General features: G+C 48.5%; 1 protein-coding gene across 1 annotated transcript; it reads left to right on the top strand.

The window, feature by feature from the left end:
* LOC125535051 lies at positions 1-26,350 on the top strand. Its single transcript, XM_048698111.1, has 5 exons — positions 1-338; positions 2,847-2,913; positions 25,240-25,632; positions 25,900-26,205; positions 26,327-26,350. Exons 1-5 carry the CDS (start codon positions 1-3, stop codon positions 26,348-26,350), a joined length of 1,128 nt encoding a protein of 375 aa, XP_048554068.1.
* The last annotated feature ends 774 nt before the right edge of the window (positions 26,351-27,124 follow it).

Consider the following 27,124-nt stretch of genomic DNA (forward strand, 5'->3'; position numbering starts at 1 on the left):
ATGATCCCGATCAGCATCGAGCAATGGTTGAAGCCTAAGGACAAAGACTCTCAAGTGTCTAATGTCAGCGATAGGCAGAAAGCTGATCTTTGGACCGCGCTGCAGGAAAATTTCACCTTCCCGCCAGAGGAGGATCCGGAGAATCCAGTTAGAAAGCCAATGATCAAGGCTTATGCTCTTAAGAAGATGGCTGAGCTATTCCGGAGGTGGAAGAATGAGCTGAAATCATCGTTTGTTAACCAAGACAAGACTCCAGAATTCATCGGCCGATTTGAGAAGATCAAAGATCAGTGGCCCGAATTTGTCACCAAAACGAAATCTGAGAGAGCAGCGAAGATGTCAGCGAAAAACAAGAAAAATGCTACAAAGAAGAAGCATCACCATCGCACGGGGTCAGGTGGCTACCTGAAAACCCGGCCATTGTGGGACAAGGCTGAGAATGACCTCATTGATAAAGGGATCGAACCAGAGACGCGACGCTGGCCAAACTGTTGCATGACTTGGTTCTTCGGGGTTGGGGGAAAATTGGACCCTGTAACAGGGAAGTGCGTTTGGACCAACGAGCAGCTGAACACACCCATCGAGAAGCTTCAAGAGTATATCTAAAAGGTGCAGCAAGGGACGTTCGTTCTGGACAGAGAGAACAACGAGCTCACAGAGGCCCTCAGGAATCCTGAGCACCCCGGATGGACACGAGGCACGCCAGGCTCCCTTTTGTGGAAGGCTGGATTTCCCGACGCAGGCGGTTACAAACGCCAGGAGAGGAAGAAGAAAAAGGAGTTGACCCAACTACAGGCGCTGCATGCAAGGGTACAAGTGCTAGAGGAACGAGAGGCAGTTCGCACCACGCGACCTGCCGAAGCTACACCCGAAGCTACCCCGCCATCTCAGCAGAGAAGCATCGTGGGTTCCACGGAGCTGCTTCAGGAGCCTGTCTTCACGCCTCCTGCTAGCTACCCCATAGATGCTATCACGGAGTCTCAACATTGCCACCTTATGATGCAGTGGATGGAATTGAAAGTCAGGGCGGCTGTTGGCTCTATTGCACCTCCTGAACCTGGCGCAACTTTTCACTGCCGGCCGATTCCAGAAGGATATGCTAGGGTGATGGTGGATGAAATCACAGAAGGATTTGAGGACCTCCAGCTTGACCACCCTACAGGTGACGGGGAGACTCGGTTGGGTTCTTGTCTGAAGACTCCATGCCTATGGCGGAAGGAGCTCATCAACCTTCTGAACTGGATGCCTCCACCTCCTCCTCCTCCTTCGGCGAGTCAGGGCACTCCACCTCCTCCACCGCCTCCTCCTCCGGTGAGTGACGATCAGGGCACTCAGCCTCCTTCTCCGGCGCGTGGCAGCACTCCGCCTCCTTCTCTGCCTGCGCTGGCGCGCCCGAGCAGCCACCAGCCTCCTCCTTCTCTGCCTCGCCAGCAAGGGCGGAAGAGACCCGTCGCCACCCCGGCTGCTCCGGCGCGTCGTAGTCCTTCTCCGCCTCGTCAGCAAGCGCGAAAGAAGACAGCCGCAGCCGCTCCGTCTGCTCCGGCGTCTAGCAGTACAGCCAATGGCGGGACGTAATACAGATACGGTCCACCTCTCAAGCCTCTAGAGAAGTTAACGTACGAGATGACCGTGGAAGAAAAAAAGAAGATCATGCAAAAAGAAGTGAAGGACTTCTTTGAAGGGGCGAAAGCAGAGAGACATCCACCTCCGGAGGAGAAGGTAGATCCGGTGAAAGCAAAGCGCACTATCGATGCCCTAAGGAAACCACCAAAGTATCCGCCGAAAACCAACTATGAGCGCCTTACTGAAAAGGCATATCTCGAAGAGGAGCGGTCAGGAAGTACTGTTAGTGATCAAAGGTTAAAAGAACGACGAGCAGCTGGGAAAAAAATTGCCCAGCTCGGTGAACAAGCGAACCAATCGTGCCCCCCGCTCAATGTGTCTAGCGACATCGTCGCTAATGCTCCGGGGATGGTGCCTAGTTATAGAAATCTTGGAGATTACATGCCCGACGATGTACATTATGATTTCTTGGAGGTGGACGAACACAGATATGAGTACGGGAAGCCTCTCGTCAAAGATGAAAAATCTCTAACAACGATGATGCGAAGATTCCATAATTGGTACATGAAAGCCTGCAGAGAGTCTGGGGGACGAATATTTTGTATCTGAGAGTTAAAGAGGAGCACGACCTCGTTGGAATTGATCTGTTACATGTTCCATTTGAGGAGTTCTTCTAGTTCTTCAATCAAAAGGCCCTCGATAAATTAACGATCACTTGCTACTGTCTGTAAGTACTACTTCTGTCATTAAGTCTCTATATATAGCTCAGCTCTTTCATTGCATGTATTTATAATTATCCTCACTACATTATGCAGATTGAAGATCGTCGAGTGCAGAAAAGCATAAATTTATGATATTGGGTTCATTAACACAAATCTCATAGATGAATTTTAGGTTAAAAAGAACGCCGAAGATGCCGAGGCCAACTTGCTCAAATCATTGTTAATAAATCAAAACAAAGATTTAATACTATTTCCTTACAACTTCAAGTGAGTGTTACTGTCGTGTGCATATTCGGTTTCCCTTATTACTCGAGCCAGGTTATAGTAATGTAATTGATGAGTTATGCATGCGTGCGCAGCTTCCACTATATTCTCCTGGAGATTAAGCTTGAGCGGGGACTAGTAACCGTCTTAGACTCGAGACAAAATGATCCCGAGACCTATGCGGACATGACTAAAATTCTCAACAAGTAAGTTCAATCGATCATTATCGCACCATATCGGCAACTTTTTGTTCATTTCCTGATATCTCAAGTAATAATTATTTTCTTTGTCTTGCAGGGTTTGGAAACAGTTCACCGCAAAAGCTCCGGGACTGCCGAAGGAGCTGCGATATACATACCTGAAAGTAAGTACTACTAGCTAGCTAGTTGCGCTCATCTCCCATTGATTCTAGCTACTTTCATCAATGCCATTTATAATGCTTCATTATCAATTCGATTGACCTCTGTTTCTCGTAAAGTGCTTGTGGCAGGAACAAGGGAATGATTACTGTGGATACTACGTGTGCGAGTTCATCTACAATGCGACTTGCAAAGATAAGCGGGGCTACTCTAAAAGACAATATGAAGTGCGTAAGCAGTAATATTCACAATTTCATTTTATTACACCATCATTTCTGTTGAGTTTCATTCATATATATGTATTAACCCCCTTCTTCAAATTAGACGTGGCAGATGCGGAATGAACTCCTACCACAAGATCGCATGAAAGCAATAAAAGAGGAATTGGCGGGATTCTTTCTTGACCACGTCATCAATAAAGCCGAAGAATACCATGTGGAAGTTGAGTTCAAATGCTAGGGGATTGTAAGAGATCTTACATATTGTATATGTATGTAGCCAGTAGCGTCGCATAGATAATACGAAAACTTGTTCGACCAATCTCTCGGAGAAGGAGAGGTCGATCACTTCTCTCAGTATGCATGACAAACTTCTGTACTTAATGGTTTCCTTCATTTTCTTACCAGCTAGCATGTCGAGGGCCTCTCTATACGTATAGTACGTAGCATCGACCAAGCAGGAAGATAAGAGAGGACACTTCTCTCTATTAATTAATTAGCTACCTAACACAATATATGAAACACCTTAATTAACCATACAAAACCCCCAAATCCACCCCCCCTTTCAAAAAAAAACAAAAACCCTAGCCCCTGAACAGCTGACACGTGGATGCCTATTGGTCCCGATTGGTGCCACCAACCGGGACTAAAGGGCCTCCTGCCTAGGCTCGCAGCACCGGCCATGTGGAGGCCCATCTGTCCCGGTTAGTATAAGAACCGGGACTAAAGGCCTAGGCATTAGTAACGACCCTTTAGTCCCGGTTCCCCAACCGGGACAGATGGGCCTTATGAACCGGGACAAATGGCCCTTTTTCAACTAGTGTGAGTTGTCATTTGATAAACGGGATCACATCATTAGGAGAATGATGTGATTGTCTTGACCCATTCCGTTAGCTTAGCACTTGCTCGTTTAGTATGTTGCTATTGCTTTCTTCATGACTTATACATGTTCCTATGACTATGAGATTATGCAACTCCCGTTCACCGGAGGAACACTTTATGTGCTACCAAACGTCACAACGTAAATGGGTGATTATAAAGGTGCTCTATAGGTGTCTCTGAAGGTACTTGTTGGGTTGGCGTATTTCGAGATTAGGATTTGTCACTCCGATTGTCAGAGAGGTATCTTTGGGCCCACTCGGTAATGCACATCACTATAAGCCTTGCAAGCATTTAACTGATGAGTTAGTTGCGGGATGATGTATTAAGGAACGAGTAAAGAGACTTCCCGGTAACGAGATTGGACTAGGTATTGAGATACCGATGACCGAATCTCAGGCAAGTAACATACCGATGACAAAAGGAACAACGTATGTTGTTATGCGTTTGACCGATAAAGATCTTCATAGAATATGTGGGAGCCAATATGAGCATCCAGGTTCCGCTATTGGTTATTGACTGGAGATGTGTCTCGGTCATGTCTACATAGTTCTCAAACCCATAGGTTCGGCACGCTTAAAGTTCGATGACGGTTATATTATGAGTTTATGTGTTTTGATGTACCAAAGGTAGTTCGGAGTCCCGGATGTGATCACGAACATGACGAGGAGTCTCGAAATGGTTGAGACATAAAGAATGATATATTGGACAACTATGTTCGGACACCGGAATGGTTTCAGGGAGTATCGGGCATATACCGGAGTATCGGGGGGTTACCGGAACCCCCCAGGGAGACTAATGGGCCTATTGGGCCCTAGTGGAGAAGAGGAGGGGCGGCCAAGGGGCAGCTGCGCACCCCCTCCCCCCCAGTCCGAATTGGACAAGGAGGGGGCGGCGCCCCCCTTTCGTTTCCCCCCTCTCTCCTTCCCTCTCCTCTCCTACTCCCACATGGAAGGGGGGAGTCCTACTCCCGGTGGGAGTAGGACTCCTCATGGGGCGCGCCAAGGGTGGTCGGCTCCCTCCCCTTCCTCCACTCCTTTATATACCGGGAGGGAGGCACCCTTGGAGACACAACAATTGATCCCTTGGATCTCTTAGCCGTGTGCGGTGCCCCCCTCCACCATAATCCACCTTGATAATATCGTAGCTGTGCTTAGGTGAAGCCCTGCATCGGTAGAACATCATCATCATCACCACGCCGTCGTGCTGACGGAACTCTCCCTCAAAGCTCGGCTGGATCGGAGTTCGAGGGACGTCATCGAGTTGAACTGTTGGGGAACGTAGCAATTTCAAAATTTTCCTACGCACAGGCAAGATCATGGTGATGCATAGCAACGAGAGGGGAGAGTGTGTCCACGTACCCTCATAGAATGAAAGCAGAAGCGTTAGCACAACATGGTTGATGTAGTCATACGTCTTCACGATCCGACCGATCAAGTACCGAACGCACGGCACCTCCGAGTTCAGCACACGTTCAACTCGATGACGTCCCTCGAACTCCGATCCAGCCGAGCTTTGAGGGAGAGTTCTGTCAGCACAACGGCGTGGTGATGATGATGATGTTATACCGATGCAGGGCTTCGCCTAAGCACCACTATGATATTATCGAGGTGGATTATGGTGGAGGGGGGCAACGCACACGGCTAAGAGATCCAAGGGATCAATTGTTGTGTCTCCAAGGGTGCCTCCCTCCCGGTATATAAAGGAGTGGAGGAAGGGGAGGGAGCCGACCACCCTTGGCGCGCCCCATGAGGAGTCCTACTCCCACCGGGAGTAGGACTCCCCCCTTCCATGTGGGAGTAGGAGAGGAGAGGGAAGGAGAGAGGGGGGAAAGGAAAGGGGGGGCGCCCCCCTCCTTGTCCAATTCGGACTAGGGGGAGGGGGCGCGCGGCTGCCCCTTGGCCGCCCCTCCTCTTCTCCACTAGGGCCCAATAGGCCCATTAGTCTCCTCGGGGGGTTCCGGTAACCCCCCGGTACTCCGGTATATGCGCGATACTCCCCAAAACCATTCCGGTGTCTGAACATAGTCGTTCAATATATCAATCTTTATGTCTCAGCAATTTGGAGACTCCTCGTCATGTCTGTGATCACATCCGGGACTCCGAACTACCTTCGGTACATCAAAACACATAAACTCATAATATAACCGTCATCGAACTTTAAGCGTGCGGACCCTACCGGTTCGAGAACTATGTAGACATGACCGAGACACGTCTCTGGTCAATAACCAATAGCGGAACCTGGATGCTCATATTGGCTCCCACACATTCTATGAAGAACTTTATCGGTTGAGGGAGTCCTGGATTAGGGGGTGTCCGGATGGCCGGACTATACCTTCAGCCGGACTCCTGGACTATGAAGATACAAGATTGAAGACTTCGTCCCGTGTCCGGATGGGACTTTCCTTGGCGTGGAAGGCAAGCTTGGCGATGCGGATATTTAGATCTCCTACCATTGTAACCGACTTTGGGTAACCCTAACCTTCTCCGGTGTCTATATAAACCGAAGGGTTTTGGTCCGTAGGACGACATACAACAATCATACCATAGGCTAGCTTCTAGGGTTTAGCCTCCTTGATCTCGTGGTAGATCTACTCTTGTACTACCCATATCATCAATATTAATCAAGCAGGACGTAGGGTTTTACCTCCATCAAGAGGGCCCGAACCTGGGTAAAACTTCGTGTCCCTTGTCTCCTGTTACCATCCGCCTAGACACACAGTTCGGGACCCCCTACCCGAGATTCGCCGGTTTTGACACCGACATTGGTGCTTTCATTGAGAGTTCCTCTGTGTCGTCACTTTTAGGCCCGATGGCTCCCCCGATCACCAATAACGATGTAGTCCAGGGTGAGACTTTTCTCCTTGGACAGATCTTCGTCTTCGGCGGCTTCGCACTGCGGGCCAATTCGCTTGGCCACCTGGAGCAGATCGAAAGCTATGCCCCTGGCCATCAGGTCAGGTTTGGATGTTTAAACTACACGGCTGACGTCCGCGGGGACTTGATCTTCGACGGATTCGAGCCTCAGCCAAGCGCGCCGCACTGTCACGATGGGCATGATCTAGCTCTGCCGCCGAACAGTGCCCTGGAGGCCGCACACGCATCGGTTCCGACCCTCGATTCGGAACCAACTGCGCCGATCGAGGATGGGTGGCTGGACACCGCCTCGGGGGATGCAATCTCTATGGCGATTGAGCCGAACACCAGCTTTGTCCTCTGCGAAGCCCGTGACTCCAAAGCGCCGAACTCCACCCCGGACTCCGAGACTGCCGCGCCCCTGCCGATCGTATCCAACTGGGCGTCGATCATGGAGTTCACCGCCGCGGACATCTTTCAGCACTCGCCCTTTGGCGATATTCTGAAGTCACTGAAGTCTCTCTCTCTTTATCAGGAGAGCCCTGGCCGGACTACGGTCAGCAAGGTTGGGATACGGATGATGAAGAAATTCAAAACCCACCCACCACCCATTTGGTAGCCACCGTCGATAATTTAAACGACGTGCTCAGTTTCAACTCCGAAGACATCGACGGTATGGACGACGATGCAGGAGACGCATATGAACCAACGCCTATAGGGCATTGGACAGCCACCTCATCTCATGATGTGTACATGGTGGATACACCTAAAGGAAGCGACAACGAGGAACACGGGGATGCAACGAGGGATCGATCTCTCGAAAAGCAATCAAAGCGGCGACGTAAACGCCGCTCCAAGCCCCGCCTCGATACAAACCCAGCCATAGAGCAGGATGAGTCGGCAGACGATGAGCATGCCTTAGAGCAACCTCCGAATAGGGAAACTCGGATAAAGAAACCGAACAACCCGTCCCCGGCAAAAACGGCATTCCGGACGACCTTACGCCGGATAAGCCCACGGAGCAGAAGAACCTCCACAAAAGGCTCGTTGCAACCGCACGCAGCCTGAAAAAGCAGAAGCGGAAGCTAAAAACGGCGGAAGATGCACTCAGAATCAGATGGAGAAAAGTAATCAATACAGCAGACAAATACGGCGGCAGTCGCCGCACTAAAAGCTATCCGAAGCGAAAGCTACTGCCTGAATTCGACGAAGAGGCCTTAAAGCCCTCGCATTCAAAAAGTAAGAAAGCCACCCGGTCGGATAGACGACCCCATGGCCAGCATAAAGCAGCAAGCGGCGCCGCACTCAAGCCGGCATGCGACCCACTCAAGGATTCGCATCAAAAAGATGGCCCAGCCAGATCTATTTATGGGCCAAGAAAGCAAGCTCTCGTAAGCAATGCAACAAAACAAGTATCTGAACACCACAGCACACCCAAATACAGGGGTGCTGCACACCCCCTATGTTTCATCAATGAGGTCCTGGATTATGAATTTCCAGTGGGATTCAAACCCGTAAACATAGAGGCATACGACGGAACAACAGACCCTGGAGTCTGGATCGAGGATTATATCCTCCACATACATATGGCTAGAGGAGATGACCTCCACGCCATAAAATACTTACCCCTCAAGCTTAAAGGGCCAGCCTGGCATTGGCTTAAAAGCCTTCCTGAAAACACAATTGGAAGTTGGGAAGAGCTCGAGGATGCTTTCCGAGCAAATTTTCAAGGGACCTATGTCCGCCCTCCGGATGCAGACAATCTCAGTCACATAACTCAACAGCCCGGAGAGTCAGCTCGGCAATTCTGGAATAGATTTCTTACTAAAAAGAATTAGATAGTTGACTGTCCGGACGCCGAAGCCTTAGCAGCTTTTAGGCATAACGTTCGAGATGAATGGCTCGCCAGACACCTCGGCCAAGAAAAGCCGAGAACAATGGCCGCATTAACAAGCCTCATGACCCGCTTTTGCGCAGGAGAGGACAGTTGGTTGGCAAGATGTAGCACCAGCGACCCAAGTACATCCGAAACTAGGGATGGAAATGAAAAACCGCGACGCAACAAGGATCGTCGCCGGACTAAGGAAAACAGTCCGAAGAGCACGGCAGTCAACGCCGGATTCAAAAGCTCACGGCAGAATCAGAAAAATCCGCCCCTCCAGGATAACAGGGACGAGCTATCCAACCTAAACAAAATCTTAGACAGGATGTGTCAAATACACAGTACTCCCGGGAAGCCTGCTAACCATACCCACAAAGATTGTTGGGTCTTCAAACAATCCGGCAGACTCAACGCCGAACACAAGGGGCTCGACACACCAAGCGAAGACGATGATGAACCCCAAAAGAAGAGCACCAGGAAACAAAAGAATTTTCCACAAGAAGTAAAAACAGTAAACTTACTTCACATAACAAAACGTGCGGTGCCCATAAAGGTACGCGCCATACGGCCTATCCCAAAGGAGTCTCGCCACTGGTTGTCAAAACCAATCATCTTCGATCATCTGGATTATTCTAGAAGTATCAAGAATGCAGGCTGGACTGCCTTGGTACTCGATCCAATAATTGGCGGACTCCAGTTTACAAATGTCCTGATGGACGGCGGCAACGGTCTAAACCTGATATATCAGGACACAATCCGCCACATGGGGATAGACCCAACAAGAATTCGCCACAACAAAACCTCCTTTCAAGGGGTAACGCCAGGCCCGGATACCCATTGCATGGGTTTTCTCTGGCTCGAAGTTATATTCGGCTCCACCGATAACTTCCGTCGCGAAAAGCTAACTTTCCACATTGTCCCATTCTCAAGTCGCTATCAAGCACTGCTGGGACGCGAAGCTTTTGCCCGCTTTAACGCAATACCGCATTACGCATCTCTTACGCTTAAGATGCTCGGTCCACGAGGCATCATCGCATTAAAGGGGAAGCATTTAGTGCGCCCCTCGCGCGGAAGATTGTGCGGCCGCCTTAACAGCCCCACAATAAAACGGCTTCACCAGCCAAAACATCTAAACAGGTCATTAAGACCACGGACACGGCTAGACGAGTCTGGCACAAAAATATCATTGATAAAGGCTTAATAGCCACATACCCCTACTCTAGGGGCTCCGCACATATAAAATAAGAGACAATCAAGCTCAATTTTACCCATTTCAATTTATACTTTGTTTATTTAGTATAACTTCTATTCGGCACGACCTTTTTTCAACTTAGTTCCTCTCTTTTACAGATGAATATCGTGCTGCGCCCATCCAGGATACGGCACAACGGAGACACAGGCACAGACGTGCAGCAGGGACCCATTCCAAGGATTCTTTTCAGATTAAGACCCTGCGAAAACCTTTTTTACTGTCTCTTGTTGATATACATCCCCTGGTTTTCTCTGGTATAACCAAGGAGGAGGCTGGCGTCTTGGCATGTGGCCACTCAGAATTTCTGCGCGTACCTGGACACTAGGGGCTTATACCTAAGGGCGTTGTCTCGCCCGCCCTCATAAAGACCGAATACCTTAGGGAGTGTTCGGCGTCGCAAGTTTGGCCTTATATGCATCAACTCCGAATCATGTTTGTGGTCAAATGTTGGGTTGCCCGGCTCCTGTGTTCGGCTGCCTTACGTTCCGCTCTATCGGCTAAGGCGGCACCAGGAGAACTACTGCGATTGTGCCCCGGTTCGGCCAGGCGAGCACCTCAGTAGAGAAAGCCGAAAACTGACTGTCATGATATAGTGTGAGACTGGTCAACCACTCGATGACTCACCAGAATCTATAGGATTCCTCTGCATTAACGAAGGGCCATTTCTCGGCCAGGCACACACGCGCCCCGAATTCGGGCGAGCGCAGTCGCCACCAGGGGCTATCTAAGTAGCCTCACTATCAAGCTCCTATGGCTAAGTGAAAGTGATAAAGCATTATAGTCCGATTGCCTAGTTCGCTGCGCTATCACCTCCTTTGTAGGACCAAGACGTTGGATCAAGTGTGAAAATGCGCCTTCTGCGAACACCCCCGCATTATTTGCGTGGGGGCTGAAGCCGACGACTGCCATCTTTCAGATTTTATATATTTTAAACGGCCGCATAGGAGGTGTTACAATACTTCCAGGCACAAGTATAAAAAGTTCCTACAATTTATCAAAATACCATTTTACAATCGCATATGCTACTCGAACATAGCATCCTTTGAGCACTGCGTCTCTATTACACGAGCGCCTTGCAGAACTTCCTGAAAAATAGTGCTCGGCAGGTACTCGGCTTATGTCCGAATCTCAAGATGCAACAGCGATGGTCTCCATTTCCACCCAGTATGTCTTGACACGGGCAAGAGCCATCCGCGCACCCTCTATGCATGCTGACCTCTTAATTGTATTAATACGTGGCACCGCACCAAGGAACTGCTGCACCAAGCTGAAATAACTCTTCGGCTCCGATCTCCCCGGCCACAGGTGACTCATGACGCACTTCATGGCGAGTCCGGACAACCTATTCAGTTCGGCCCCTTCGGCCAGACGATCGGCCACTGACAGTGGACGCTCTGGATTGTGGAACTGCGACCAGAAAAGCTTTTCCACTTCGCGATCTTCTTGATCTCGAAAGTGTTCGGTCGCATCAGCAGCACTCGCTGCCAAATCCAGATAGGTGTCCGCTGTACTCCACAACTGGTATAACGGAGCATGCTTAGGATCACCAAACATCCTCCGCCGCATAAAGGGCTTTCCAGCTGCGATCTCTCCAGCCTGACGTAGCTCCTCCTTTGCAGCTCTCATCGCAGAGCGAGCATCCTTGGCATCGGCAACGGCCTTCTCTAAGTCTGTCTGTCCCGCCCGGTCTTCTTTTTCAAGAAGCTTGCAACGGTCAGCAGCGCTCTTTAGCTTCACGGCCATCTCGGCCATCTCTTTCTTGCTTCGGAAGTGAGCAGCCTGTTCGGCTCTCAGCTCTTCAAGGGCCTTCTCGGCAGCCGCATCACTTTTTCTGGCTTGTTCCTTGGCTCGGGCAAGTTCTGCCCGAAGACTCTCCACGGCGGCCGCACCATCTGCATCAAGCACACACATTGTAAGATACTGGCATAAAGCTCCTCTTACCAGGTGCTGCCCGAGGAATTACATACCTTGTGCCTCATCAAGCCACTTGTTGACGAGCGCGATGTCGGCATCTGCCACGTCAAGTTGCCGCTTTAGCTCGGCAAATTCATCAGTCCGGCGGATTCCGGACACTTCGCCACCTACATACAAAGGCGACATTTTAGACCTGGGATTATGATCCTCTGCGCACCGTCACTTTTGACAACGCACAGAGTCTCAGGGGCTACTATCTACACAGGGCGCATCTTATTTATGTGCAACTGTCAGAAAGTGTACATTATTTCACGTACCTCAAAACCTGTCAGTAAACTTCTGACGGCCTCATGCAATCCGCTTTCCGCGGACGAAATCCTTTCAATCACCGTGCCCATCAATGCATGGTGCTCCTCTGAGATAGAAGCTCGCCCTAGCAGATTCTTCAGCTCCTCCGACCGAGCACCGGACGGTGCCGGACTCGTCCTATGGCCCCTTTCGAAGCCCGGACATGGAGAACCTTGGGGGGCCATATGGCTACCTTCCGCCCCTGCCGGATTCGGAGAAACCCTCCGCCACGACACCTCAGGGTCGCCTGCCTCGCTAGGTGGTACGGTAGGGGGAGGCGTTCCGCTCTCCATCATCTCCGGAAGAAGGTTCCCCGAAGACGAGCTCTGCTGAGAAGGGCTGAGGTTTGAGCTACAAGGTAAAATTTCGGTTAATCTTCTGAGATATAAAGCAAGGATTTCTCTCATCTCTCAAAAAGAAAATCTTTCTCTACTTACGGCTCGCTGGAGGGCTGATCCCCTTGAGGGCGTAGTTCGGCCGAGGTACCCCCCGGCGTAGGACCCTCAGACGAGGATTTTCCCCCCCGCTTTGAGGCCATGGCCTCCGGGTTTTCAGAGCTGGTCCTCTTCTTCCCCTGAGGAGAGGAATTTTCAGTTCCTTCCTTCCAAACAGCCTCCTTTGAGGAGGCCGTAGTTTCCTTGTCCCCTCCCTCACTTTCCTTCAAAGGCACAATCTTCAACATCCTGACTAGCACGGGATCCGGCCTGGTCTCGGGGAGGGGAGCCGGACACCTAATCAGCTTTTCTTTCGCTATCCACTCTTGTTTAAAAGGACAGCTCTTTTAGGGGCAAGTTTATGACAAGTATATGGATGGCGATTCCGGGCACAAGGCTACTTACTTGAGTATCCGGGCGATTGCAGCTCAGACCTGCGTCCTCGGTCAAATCCGGACACGTTTCTTGTGATCCGAAGAACAGTTTATACATCTCCGCGGGCGTTGCGCCCATAAAATGCTGGAGAGCTCGTGGTCCCTCCGGATTAAACTCCCACAGATGAAGGGAGCGACGTTTGCCGGGCAGTGTTCGGCGGATCAGCATGACTTGCGTCACTTTGACCAGGCTGAGACCTCTTTCTAAGAGATCCCTGATGCGGCCCTGCAACAAAGGCACGTCCTGGGATGGCCCCCAATCTAGGCCTTTATTGACCCACGACCCTAGCTGCTTTGGGGGACCCGAGCGAAAGGCAGGCGGCGCCACCCACTTGGTGCCCCTGGGAGCGGTGATATAGAACCACTCTCGTTGCCATAAGCCGAGCTCCTCTTGAAAAGGGCCCTCGGGCCATGGAGCATCAGCATTCTTGCTTATAACAGCGCCTCCGCACTCTGCGTGCCGTCCCTCAATCATCTTCGGCTCTACTTTAAAGGTCTTGAGCCATAATCCGAAGTGAGGAGTAACACGGAGGAATGCTTCACACACGACGATGAATGAGGAAACATGGAGGATGGACTCCGGAGCTAAGTCGTGAAATTCCAACCCATAATAGAACATCAGCCCCCTCACGAAGGGATCCATTGGGAAGCCTAACCCCTGAAGGAAGTGAGACACGAACACCACGCTCTCACCAGGCTAGGGACTGGGAATAGCCTGCCCTTGAGCGGGCAGCCTATGCGAAATTTCACCGGTCAAGAACTTGGCCTCTCTCAACTTTAGCACGTCCTCCTCCGTGACGGAGGAGGGCATCCATCGGCCTCGAAGGTCAGAACCGGACATTGTCGAAGGTCCGAAGCGCCTGAAATCTAGAGCCTAGGGTGTTGGAACTCGAGGCGACGGGCGAACTCATTTGAGATTGAAAGAAAGGAGTAAGGCCTTGGTCTCTTTATAAGAGGTTGAATACCAAGGGCCCTCCCCGTAACCGTTTGGGACTCGCCTTTAATCGAGAAAACATGCTAACGGGCACGATTGGGTTACCCACGTCCGTATTGATGAGAATCCCGTAAATAAAGGGGACACGATCTCTGCTTTGACAAGACGTGCGAAGGAAACCGCCTCGCAAAATGCGCTGAGGTGGGGAAGTAAAAACGATTCGAATAAAGGCAGATTAGATTTGTGTAAATGTTATTCTCTCTATGGCAATATGTGGAAACTTATTTTGCAGAGCCGGACACTATCCTTAGTGTCTACAATCTTTTATGAAGTACTTGGAGGAGGAACCCGCCTTGCAATGCCGAAGACAATCTACGCGCCAGACTCGTCGTCATTGAAGCCTGGTTCAGGGGCTACTGAGGGAGTCCTGGATTAGGGGGTGTCTAGATGGCCGGACTATACCTTCAGACGGACTCCTGGACTATGAAGATACAAGATTGAAGACTTCGTCCCGTGTCCAGATGGGACTTTCCTTGGCGTGGAAGGCAAGCTTGGCGATGCGGATATTTAGATCTCCTATCATTGTAACCGACTTTGTGTAACCCTAACCCTCTCCGGTGTCTATATAAACCGGAGGGTTTTAGTCCGTAGGACGACATACAACAATCATACCATAGGCTAGCTTCTAGGGTTTAGCCTCCTTGATCTTGTGGTAGATCTACTCCTGTACTACCCATATCATCAATATTAATCAAGCAGGACGTAGGGTTTTACCTCCATCAAGAGGGCCTGAACCTGGGTAAAACTTCGTGTCCCTTGTCTCCTATTACCATCCGCCTAGATGCACAGTTCGGGACCCCCTACCCGAGATCCGCCGGTTTTGACACCGACATCGGTCAAACCGCATAACAACATACGTTGTTCCCTTTGTCATCGGTATGTTACTTGCCCGAGATTCGATCATCGGTATCTCAATACCTAGTTCAATCTCGTTAACGGCAAGTCTCTTTACTCGTTCCGTAATACATCATCCCACAACTAACTCATTAGTTGCTATGCTTGCAAGGCTTATAATGATGTATATTACCGAGTGGGCCCAGAGATACCTCTCCAACAATCGGAGTGACAAGTCCTAATCTCGAAATACGCCAACCCAACAAGTAACTTCGGAGACACTTGTAGAGCACCTTTATAATCACCCAGTTACGTTGTGACATTTGGTAGCACACAAAGTGTTCCTCCGGTAAACGGGAGTTGCATAATCTCGTAGTCATAGGAACATGTATAAGTCATGAAAAAAGCAATAGCAAACATACTAAACGATCAAGTGCTAAGCTAACGGAATGGGTCAAGTCAATCACATCATTCTCCTAATGATGTGATCCCGTTAATCAAATGACAAATCTTTGCCTATGGCTAGGAAACATAACCTTCTTTGATCAACAAGCTAGTCAAGTAGAGGCATACTAGTGACATTCTGTTTGTCTATGTATTCACACATGTATCATGTTTCCGGTTAATACAATTCTAGCATGAATAATAAACATTTATCATGATATAAGGAAATAAATAATAACTTTATTATTGGCTCTAGGGCATATTTCCTTCAGTCTCCCACTTGCACTAGAGTCAATAATCTAGATTACACAGTAATGATTCTAACACCCATGGAGCCTTGGTGTTGATCATGTTTTGATCGTGGAAGAGGCTTAGTCAACGGGTCCGCAACATTCAGATCTATATATATATTTTGCAAATCTCTATGTCTCCCACCTGGACTTGATCCCGGATGGAGTTGAAGCGTCTCTTGATGTGCTTGGTTCTCTTGTGAAATCTGGATTCCTTTGCCAAAGCAATTGCACCAGTATTGTCACAAAAGATTTTCATTGGACCCGATGCACTAGGTATGACACCTAGATCGGATATGAACTCCTTCATCCAGACTCCTTCATTTGCTGCTTCCGAAGCAGCTATGTATTCCGCTTCACATGTAGATCCTGCTATGATGCTTTGTTTAGAACTGCACCAACTGACAGCTCCACCGTTCAATAAAAACACGTATCCGATTTGCGATTTAGAATCGTCCGGATCAGTGTCAAAGCTTGCATCAACGTAACCATTTATGATGAGCTCTTTGTCACCTCCATAAACGAGAAACATATCCTTAGTCCTTTTCAGGTATTTCAGGATATTCTTGACCGCTGTCCAGTGATCCACTCCTTGATTACTTTGGTACCTCCCTGCTAAACTAATAGCAAGGCACACATCAGGTCTGGTACACAGCATTGCATACATGATAGAGCCTATGGCTGAAGCATAGGAACCATCTTTCATTTTCTCTCTATCTTCTGCAGTGGTCGGGCATTGAGTCTTACTCAACTTCACACCTTGTAACATAGGCAAGAACCCTTTCTTTGCTTGATCCATTTTGAACTTCTTTAAAACTTTGTCAAGGTATGTGCTTTGTGAAAGTACAATTAAGCGTCTTGATCTATCTCTATAGATCTTGATGCCCAATATATAAGCAGCTTCACCGAGGTCCTTCATTGAAAAACTCTTATTCAAATATCCTTTTATGCTATCCAGAAATTCTATATTATTTCCAATCAACAATATGTCCTCCACATATAATAGCAGAAATTCTACAGAGCTCCCACTCACTTTCTTGTAAATACAGACTTCTCCAAAAGTCTGTATAAAACCATATGCTTTGATCACACTATCAAAACATTTATTCCAACTCCGAGAGGCTTGCACCAGTCCATAAATGGATCGCTGGAGCTTGCACACTTTGTTAGCTCCCTTTGGATCGACAAAACCTTCTGGTTGCATCATATACAACTCTTCTTCCAGAAATCCATTCAGGAATGCAGTTTTGACATCCATTTGCCAAATTTCATAATCATAAAACGTGCCAATTGCTAACATGATTCGGACAAACTTAAGCATCGCTACGGGTGAGAAGGTCTCATCGTAGTCAATCCCTTGAACTTGTCGAAAACCTTTTGCAATAAGTCGAGCTTTATAGACAGTAACATTACCGTTAGTGTCAGTCTTCTTCTTGAAGATCCATTTATTCTTGATGGCTTTCTGATCATCGGACAAGTCAACCAAAGTCCATACTTTGTTCTCATACATGGATCACATCTCGGATTTTATGGCCTCAAGCCATTTTGCGGAATCTGGGCTCACCATCGCTTATTCATAGTCCGTAGGTTCGTCATGGTCTAGTATGATAACCTCTAGAACAGGATTACCGTACCACTCTGGTGTGGATCTTATTCTGGTTAACCTACGTGGTTCAGTAACAACTTGATCTAAAGTTTCATGATCATCATCATTAACTTCGTCACAAATTGGTGTAGACATCACAGGAACCGGTTTCTGTGATGAACTATTTTCCAATAAGGGAGCAGGTACTGTTACCTCATCAAGTTCTACTTTCCTCCCACTCACTTCTGTCGATAGAAACTCCTTCTCTAAAAAGGATCCATTCTTGGCAACGAAAGTCTTGCCTTCGGATCTGTGATAGAAGGTGTACCCAACAGTTTCCTTTGGGTATCCTATGAAGACACATTTCTCCGATTTGGGTTCGAGCTTATTAGGTTGAAGCTTTTTCACATAAGCATCGCAGCCCCAAACTTTAAGAAATGACAACTTTGGTTTCTTGCCAAAACACAGTTTATAAGGCGTCGTCTCAGCGGATTTTGATGGTGCCCTATTTAACGTGAATGCGGACGTCTCTAAAGCATAACCCCAAAACGATAGCGGTAAATCAGTAAGAGACATCATAGATCGCACCATATCTAGTAAAGTACGATTACGACGTTCGGACACACCATTACGCTGTGGTGTTCCGGGTGGCGTGAGTTGCGAAACTATTCCGCATTGTTTCAAATGTAGACCAAACTCGTAACTCAAATATTCTCCTCCACGATCAGATCGCAGAAACTTTATTTTCTTGTTATGATGATTTTCAACTTCACTCTGAAATTCTTTGAGCTTTTCAAATGTTTCAGGCTTATGTTTCATTAAGTAGATATACCCATATCTTCTTAAATCATCTGTGAAGGTGAGAAAATAACAATACCCGCCGCGAGCCTCAACATTCATTGGACCACATACATCAGTATGTATGATCTCCAACAAATCAGTTGCTCGCTCCATAGTTCCGGAGAACGGCGTTTTAGTCATCTTGCCCATGAGGCATGGTTCGCAAGTACCAAGTGATTCATAATCAAGTGATTCCAAAAGTCCATCAGTATGGAGTTTCTTCATGCGCTTTACACCAATATGACCCAAACGGCAGTGCCACAAATAAGTTGCACTATCATTATCAACTCTGCATCTTTGGCTTCAACATTATGAATATGTGTATCACTACTATCAAGATTCATCAAAAATAGAGCACTCTTCAAAGGTGCATGACCATAAAAGATATTACTCATATAAATAGAACAACCATTATTCTCAGATTTAAATGAATAACCGTCTCGCATCAAACAAGATCCAGATATAATGTTCATGCTCAACGCTGGCACCAAATAACAATTATTTAGGTCTAAAACTAATCCCAAAGGTAGATGTAGAGGTAGCATGTCGAAGGCGATCACATCAACTTTGGAACCATTTCCCACGCGCATTGTCACCTCATCCTTAGTCAGTGTTCACTTAATTCGTAGTCCCTTTTTTGAGTTGCAAATATTAGCAATAGAACCAGTATCAAATACCCAGGTGCTACTGCGAGCTCTGATAAGGTACACATCAGTAACATGTATATCACATATACCTTTGTTCACCTTGCCATCTTTCTTATCCGCCAAATACTTGGGGCAGTTCCGCTTCCAGTGACCAGTCTGCTTGCAGTAGAAGCACTTAGTCTCAGGCTTAGGTCCAGACTTGGGTTTCTTCTCTTGAGCAGCAACTTTTTTGCTGTTCTTCTTGAAGTTCCCCTTCTTCTTCCCTTTGCCCTTTTTCTTGAAACTAGTGGTCTTATTGACCATCAACACTTGATGCTCCTTCTTGATTTCTACCTCCGCAGCCTTTAGCATTGCGAAGAGCTCGGGAATCGTCTTATCCATCCCTTGCATGTTATAGTTCATCACGAAGCTCTTGTAGCTTGGTGGTAGTGATTGAAGAATTCTGTCAATGACGCTATCATCCGGAAGATTAACTCCCAGTTGAATCAAGTGATTGTTATACCCAGACATTCTGAGTATATGCTCACTGACAGAACTATTCTCCTCCATCTTGCAGCTATAGAACTTATTGGAGACTTCATATCTCTCAATCCGGGCATTTGCTTGAAATATTAACTTCAACTCCTGGAACATCTCATATGCTCCATGACGTAAAAAACGTCGTTGAAGTCCCGGTTCTAAGCCGTAAAGCATGGCACACTGAACTATCGAGTAGTCATCAGCTTTGCTCTGCCAGACGTTCATAACATCTGGTGTTGCTCCTGCAACAGGTTTGGCACCTAACGGTGCTTCCAGGACGTAATTCTTATGTGCAGCAATGAGGATAATCCTCAAGTTACGGACCCAGTCCGTGTAATTGCTACCATCATCTTTCAACTTTGCTTTCTCAAGGAATGCAATAAAATTCAACGGAACAACAACACGAGCCATCTATCTACAACAAACATAGACATGCAAAATACTATCAGGTGCTAAGTTCATGATAAATTTAAGTTCAATTAATCATATTACTTAAGAACTCCCACTTAGATACACATCCCTCTAATCATCTAAGTGATCGCGTGATCCAAATCAACTAAACCATGTCCGATCATTACGTGAGATGGAGTAGTTTTCAATGGTGAACATCACTATATTGATCATATCTACTATATGATTCACGCTCGGCCTTTCGGTCTCAGTGTTCCGAGGCCATATCTGCATATGCTAGGCTCGTCAAGTTTAACCCGAGTATTCTGCGTGTGCAAAACTGGCTTGCACCCGTTGTAGATGAACGTAGAGCTTATCACACCCGATCATCACGTGGTGTCTGGGCACGACGAACTTTGGCAACGGTGCATACTCAGGGAGTACACTTTTATCTTGAAATTTAGTGAGAGATCATCTTATAATGCTACCGTCAATCAAAGCAAAATAAGATGCATAAAATATAAACATCACATGCAATCAATATAAGTGATATGATATGGTCATCATCATCTTGTGCTTGTGATCTCCATCTCCGAAGCACCGTCATGATCACCATCGTCACCGGCGCGACACCTTGATCTCCATCGTAGCATCGTTGTCGTCTCGCCAATTATTGCTTCTACGACTATCGCTTCCGCTTAGTGATAAAGTAAAGCAATTACAGGGCAATTGCATTGTATACAATAAAGCGACAACCATATGGCTCCTGCCAGTTGCCGATAACTTGGTTACAAAACATGATCATCTCATACAATAAAATATAGCATCATGCCTTGACCATATCACATCACAACATGCCCTGCAAAAACAAGTTAGACGTCCTCTACTTTGTTGTTGCAAGTTTTAAGTGGCTGCAACGGGCTGAGTAAGAACCGCTCTTACCTACGCATCAAAACCACAACGATAGTTCGTCAAGTTAGTGCTGTTTTAACCTTCTCAAGGACCGGGCGTAGCCACACTCGGTTCAACTAAAGTTGGAGAAACTGACACCCGCCAGCCACCTGTGTGCAAAGCACGTCGGTAGAACCAGTCTCGCGTAAGCGTACGCGTAATGTCGGTCCGGGCCGCTTCATCCAACAATACCGCCGAACCAAAGTATGACATGCTGGTAAGCAGTATGACTTGTATCGCCCACAACTCACTTGTGTTCTACTCGTGCATATAACATCAACGCATAAAACCTGGCTCGGATGCCACTGTTTGGGAACGTAGTAATTTCAAAATTTTCCTACGCACATGCAAGATCATGGGGATGCATAGCAACGAGAGGGGAGAGTGTGTCCACGTACCCTCGTAGACCGAAAGCGGAAGCATTAGCACAACGCGGTAGATGTAGTCGTACGTCTTCACGATCCGACCGATCAAGTACCGAACACACGACACCTCCGAGTTCAGCACACTTTTAACTCGATGACGTCCCTCGAACTCCGATCCAGCCGAGCTTTGAGGGAGAGTTCCGTCAGCATGACGGCGTGGTGACGATGATGATGTTCTACCAACGCAAGGCTTCGCCTAAGCACCGCTACGATATTATCGAGGTGGAATATGGTGGAGGGGGGGCACCGCACACGGCTAAGAGATCAAAGGGATCAATTGTTGTGTCTCCAAGGGGTGCCTCCCTCCCTGTATATAAAGGAGTGGAGGAGGGGGAGGGAGGCGGCCACCCTAGGAGCGCCCCATGAGGAGTCCTACTCCCACCGGGAGTAGGACTTCCCCCTTCCATGTGGGAGTAGGAGAGGAGAGGGAAGGAGAGAGGGGGGAAAGGAAAGGCGGGCGCCGTCCCCCTCCTTGTCCAATTCAGACTGGGGGGGAGGGGGGCGCGCGGCTGCCCCTTGGCCGCCCTCCTCTTCTCCACTAGGGCCCAATAGGCCCATTAGTCTCCCCTGGGGGTTCCGGTAACCCCCCGGTACTTCGGTATATGCCCGATACTCCCCGAAACTATTCCGATGTCCGAACATAGTCGTCCAATATATCAATCTTTATTTCTCGACCATTTCGAGACTCCTCGTCATGTCCGTGATCACATCCGGGACTCGGAACTACCTTCGGTACATCAAAACACATAAACTCATAATATAACCATCATCGAACTTTAAGCGTGCGGACCCTACGGGTTCGAGAACTATGTAGACATGACCGAGACACGCCTCCGGTCAATAACCAATATCGGAACCTGGATGCTCATATTGGCTCCCACATAATCTACGAAGATCTTTATCGGTCAAACCGCATAACAACATACATTGTTCCCTTTGTCATCGGTATGTTACTTGCCCAGTTGCTCGAGATTTGATCATCGGTATCTCAATACCTAGTTCAATCTCGTTACCGGCAAGTCTCTTTACTCATTCCGTAATACATCATCCTGCAACTAACTCATTAGTTGCAATGTTTGCAAGGCTTACAATGATGTGCATTACCGAGTGGGCCCAGAGATACCTCTCCGACAATCGGAGTGAAAAATCCTAATCTCGAAATACGCCAACCCAACAAGTACCTTCGGAGACACCTGTAGAGCACCTTTATAATCACCCAGTTACGTTGTGACGTTTGGTAGCACACAAAGTGTTCCTTCGGTAAACGGGAGTTGCATAATCTCATAGTCATAGGAACATGTATAAGTCATGAAGAAAGCAATAGCAACATACTAAACGATCAAGTGCTAAGCTAACGGAATGGGTCAAGTCAATCACATCATTCTCCTAATGATGTGATCCCATTAATCAAATGACAACTCTTTGTCTATGGCTGGGAAACATAACCATCTTTGATCAACGAGCTAGTCAAGTAGAGGCATACTAGTGACACTTTATTTGTCTATGTATTCACACATGTATCATGCTTCCGGTTAATACAATTCTAGCATGAATAATAAACATTTATCATGATATAAGGAAATAAATAATAACTTTATTATTGCCTCTAGGGAATATTTCCTTCATGAACGTGTGCTGAACTCGGAGGTGCCGTGCGTTCGGTACTTGATCGGTCGGATCGTGAAGACGTACGACTACATCAACCGTGTTGTGCTAACTCTTCCGCTTTCGGTCTACGAGGGTATGTGGACACACTCTCCCCTCTCGTTGCTAAGCATCACCATGATCTTGTGTGTGCGTAGGAATTTTTTTGAAATTTATACGTTCCCCAACACTTTGATCTTGCGCATGATTTTGCTTGCGCTGTGTCGAACACCCCCTCGTCAACCTCCTCCACATCATCTTCTTCCTCACCATGACCGTGCACGCCACCATCCAACTCATTGTAACCGTAATCACCGATCGGGGCTTGATCGATGTCGATGGTGTTGTCGTCCAACATTTGCACGAAGTCGGCAGTCGCATCATGCAAACCGGCGCTACAATTTCGCTCAACAAGTCACAAACACGCGCAATGGAGAAAAGTAAAAGAAGTGCAAGAAATCAAAGCATCATACCTTGCACCCATTCCGTCGAACTCCTCGTGGGGTGGCGGTAGTAGCGCGATCGGCGGGCATCCTCAGGGAAGTTCTTGCCGGGGCAAACGGGGGAGGTGTTGGCGGGGTAGGTCTTTCCGGTGAGTTTCTTGTGTTTCGCACCGGAAGCCTTCCCCTTCTTCGTTGGTGGGTTCCCGACCGAATTCACATCGGAGGCGGCGGGGCCGGCAGGCGCGCGTGCCTTCCTGGCAAGGGCTACGGGAGCGCCACCCTGGACGACGATGTTGCCCTACCGCTTGCGGGGTGGCATAGTGGAGCCTTGAACGACGACGTGCGTGACATGGCCGACGACGAGAGCTGCCAAAGGGGATGGCGTGTGGATGACATCCACGGTGACGACGGACGACTGGGAGGGTTCCATGGTGGCGGAGGAAAGCTGGGGAAGGTGCTCCAGAGCGGGCGGAGGGAGGTGGTTGGCGGCGGAGGGAAGGGGAAGCGGGAACAACCGCACGGAAATGCCCCTCCCGCCAAATGTCGCAGCCGATAAGGCTGTATTTAAAGGTTGAGGACGAAGATTTTCCGTGCCCCGCAATTTTTTTTACAGATCATGGGCTGATACAGTGTCTGCTCGAGCTACTTTTTTCGTCTGAAACCATAAACGGGTGGTTATTTTACCGGTCGGCGCGTTTTAAGGGTCTGCTAGAACCCGAATCCTCATCTGCTGGTAGAGAGGAAATGGGTTGAGCTGAACCCGGAAGGGAAGCGGGACAGCTCGCCACAAAACCCCCTCCCCTGTCTCCTGTTCCTCATTAATTAATCCCCATTTCCCACAAACCACTATCCCGGAGGTGCCGTGCATTCGGTACTTGATCGGTCCGGAATTTTTTTGAAATTTATACGTTGCCCAACACTTCGATCTTGCGCGTGATTTTGCTTGCACTGCGTCGAACACCCCCTCGTCAACCTCCTCCACATCATCTTCTTCCTAACCGTGACCGTGCACGCCACCATACATCTCATTGTAACCGTAATCACCGATCGGGGCTTGATCGATGTCGATGGTGTTGCCGTCCAACATTTGCACGAAGTCAGTAGTCGCATCATGCAAACCGACACTACAATTTCGCTCAACAAGTTACGAACATGTGCAATGGAGAAAAGTGAAAGAAGTGCAAGAAATCAAAGCATCATACCTTGCGCCCATTCTGTCGAACACCTCGGGGGGCGGCGGTAGCAGCGCCATCAGCGGGCATCCTCGGGGTAGTTCTTGCCGAGGTAACCGGAGGAGGTGTTGGTGGGGTAGGTCTTCCGGCGAGCTTCTTGCATTTCGCATCGAAAGCCTTCCCCTTCTTCGATGGCGGGTGCCCAACCGAATTCACATCGAAGGCGGCGGGGTCGGTGGGCCCGCGTGCCTTCCTGGCAGGGGCTGCGGGAGTGCCACCCTGGACGACGACGTTGCCCTGCAACTTGCGGGGTGGCGTAGTGGAGCCTTGAACGACGACGGGCGCGACATCACCGGCGACAAGATTTGCGAAGGGGATAGCGTGTGGATGACATCCACGGTGATGACCGACGACCGGGAGGCTTCCATGGTGGTGGAAGGAAGCCGGGGAAGGTGCTCCGGAGCGGGCGAAGGGATGTGGTTGGCGGCTTAAGGAAGGGGAAGCGGAAACAACTGCGCGGAAATGACTCCCTCGCCAAATCTCGCAGCGGAGAAGGGTCAAGCTTGGTCGGCCTCCCATCCTGTGTATCTGAAGGTTGAGGGCGAAGATTTTTCGTGCCTCCCAATTTTTTCTACAGGTCACGGGCCTTGTCTGATCGGGTCACTTTTTTCGTTCGAAACCGTAAAAATGTGGTTATTTTGCAGATCGGCGCGTTTTAAAGGTCGGCTAGATATGCTCTTAGAACCCGAATCCGCATCCGCATCCGCTGGCAGAGGAAATGGGTTAGAGCTGAACCCGGAAGGGAAGCCGGACAGCTCGCCGCAAAACCCCCTCCCCTGTCTCCTGTTCCTCATTAATTAATCCCCATTTCCCACAAACCACTGTCCCCTCGCTGTGCCGCCCAACCACTTCGCCCCCACCGAGTGCGATCGAGAAGCTTCGAGGAGCTAGGGTTTCCCGTACCGACCGATGGCCGCCCCCTCCCCCGCCCCCGCCGGCGCGGATCGTCGTCGTGGTGCTGGCGCTCGTGCACTTGGCCCTCGCCCCGATGCTGGCGCTGGGGCGCGTCCTCTGCGTCGCGGCGGGAGCCCTCCCCTACCTGGGCTTCGTGCTCGCGTGGGTCATCTCCGCGGCCACGGCTGGACAGATCGTGGCGAGCCGCTCCTGGGGCGAGAGCTCCGACCCCTTCCTCTTCCTCCAGGCCCTCACATACGGGGCTCTCAAGGTCCTCATCTACAGCATCCTTGCATTTGTCGCGCTTCTCGTCCTGTTGGTGTGCGTGGCCTACATGATTGCAGCTGTATCTGTATCCACTTCGGGATTCAAGAAGGCATCACACAAATTCACTCCCTGTGATCTTTATTGTAGTCGAATTACAGCAGTAATGCAATACATACGCCAGTGGATGAGCCCTGTGTTATCATTATGTTCGAACTAAGTTGCCATATACAGTTCAGGTTATCCTGATCAGTGGGACTAGTTTTTTCCATGTGTGTTCATGTTCATCACTTCATTTGCATCCTTCCATTTCCGAACCATTCTGTACATACTCATGTTCATTTCATACCTATGGTTTTGTTGACATTGTTGTCCTCAGAGCGCTCTAGAAGCATTCACGCAGGAGTCGGTTGCAGAATCGTTCAGGCTTCCGCGCACCGCGGTGCTTGGATTGGTTGCGGATGTGGCCTTCTTCCTTCTAGTGGTTGCTGGTCTTCTGGTAGTGATGATGTCGCCGGACATGGAGGGTTCGATGTCTCAGGGTGAAATGGTCGCCTCTGTAATCATGGATGTGGCACTATTTGGTATGCACGCGATAGCTTGCTTTGTTATCATCCCAGCGCTCATTCTTAGTGTGTGGAAGGGGGCCAGGAGGACAGGAAAGCGCCATCGCAGTTTTGTTGAGGTATACTACCCCCCTTTGCTTTGCCCCTGCATCAGCCATATGGTCTTTTCAATTATAATCTGTATATTTTTTGTATCCTCCTCATAGAATGAAAACAGTCCTCTAGTGTTGTTGATTACAGCTTACTGTTGTTGATATTTGTTAAGATGGAGCATTGCATATAAAACCAATGAGGTTTTTTCTATTTCCTCTGGTCATTGCATATTAAATTGGGATTGACATCAATCTTAATTGTGCAAGTAGTCGAACTAGTGCAGTTCTACAGTATGTGTTTGTTATGAAGTGATGATAATAAAAGTGATCAGTTGCACATATATTAGAAAAAAACAAATTAATTGCCTACAGTCCGTTCACTGTGATCGTTTTATCTTTGCAGGGAGTGAGATATAACAATGTTTGCATGCTACTCCCTTCGTTCCAAATTACTCGTCGCAGAAATAGATGTATCTAGAACTAAAATACATCTAGATACATCCATACCTGCGATAAGTAATTCGGAACGGAGGGAGTAGCTTCCAAACCGTTTGCAAGCACCTTTCTTGAGTTTTCTTGTCATTGCTAATTTCTCCATTGAAACCAATGGAAAGACCCAAAGTTTTGAAGTTTTGGCTATGGCATACGAGTCTACTCTTCTTAGCTGCATTTGGTATTTATGACTTTGTGCCATGTTTCCCTCACTCTGGTAAAAGAAGTGAACTATTTTTTTACCAGGAGTATGCAAATTGCGTACCATAGCTTTATAGAAGGCAGAGCTAAATGTACAAGAAATATCCAAGCCACTCTCAACACAAGCCAGTGCAAGAGCAAAGAAACTCCTAAAACCATACACCACTCTTCGCTAAAGTGTTGAACTCCTCTAGCTCCGGCAAGAGCCCACAACTTGAGCTCTTGAAAGATTTTTGAAGCCAATACCCATTCA

The sequence above is a fragment of the Triticum urartu genome, chromosome 2 (assembly GCF_003073215.2).
Source record: "Triticum urartu cultivar G1812 chromosome 2, Tu2.1, whole genome shotgun sequence".
Lineage (NCBI taxonomy): Eukaryota > Viridiplantae > Streptophyta > Magnoliopsida > Poales > Poaceae > Triticum > Triticum urartu.

Bases quoted from the DNA above. Each gene is read 5' to 3' on its own strand.
- LOC125535051 (XM_048698111.1), top strand. From the start codon at position 1: ATGATCCCGATCAGCATCGAGCAATGGTTGAAGCCTAAGGACAAAGAC. The intron at 339-2,846 runs GTCAGCGAAAAA...TTTGTCTTGCAG, and splicing joins TCTGAGAGAGCAGCGAAGAT to GGTTTGGAAACAGTTCACCG. The intron at 2,914-25,239 runs GTAAGTACTACT...GCGATCGAGAAG, and splicing joins TGCGATATACATACCTGAAA to CTTCGAGGAGCTAGGGTTTC.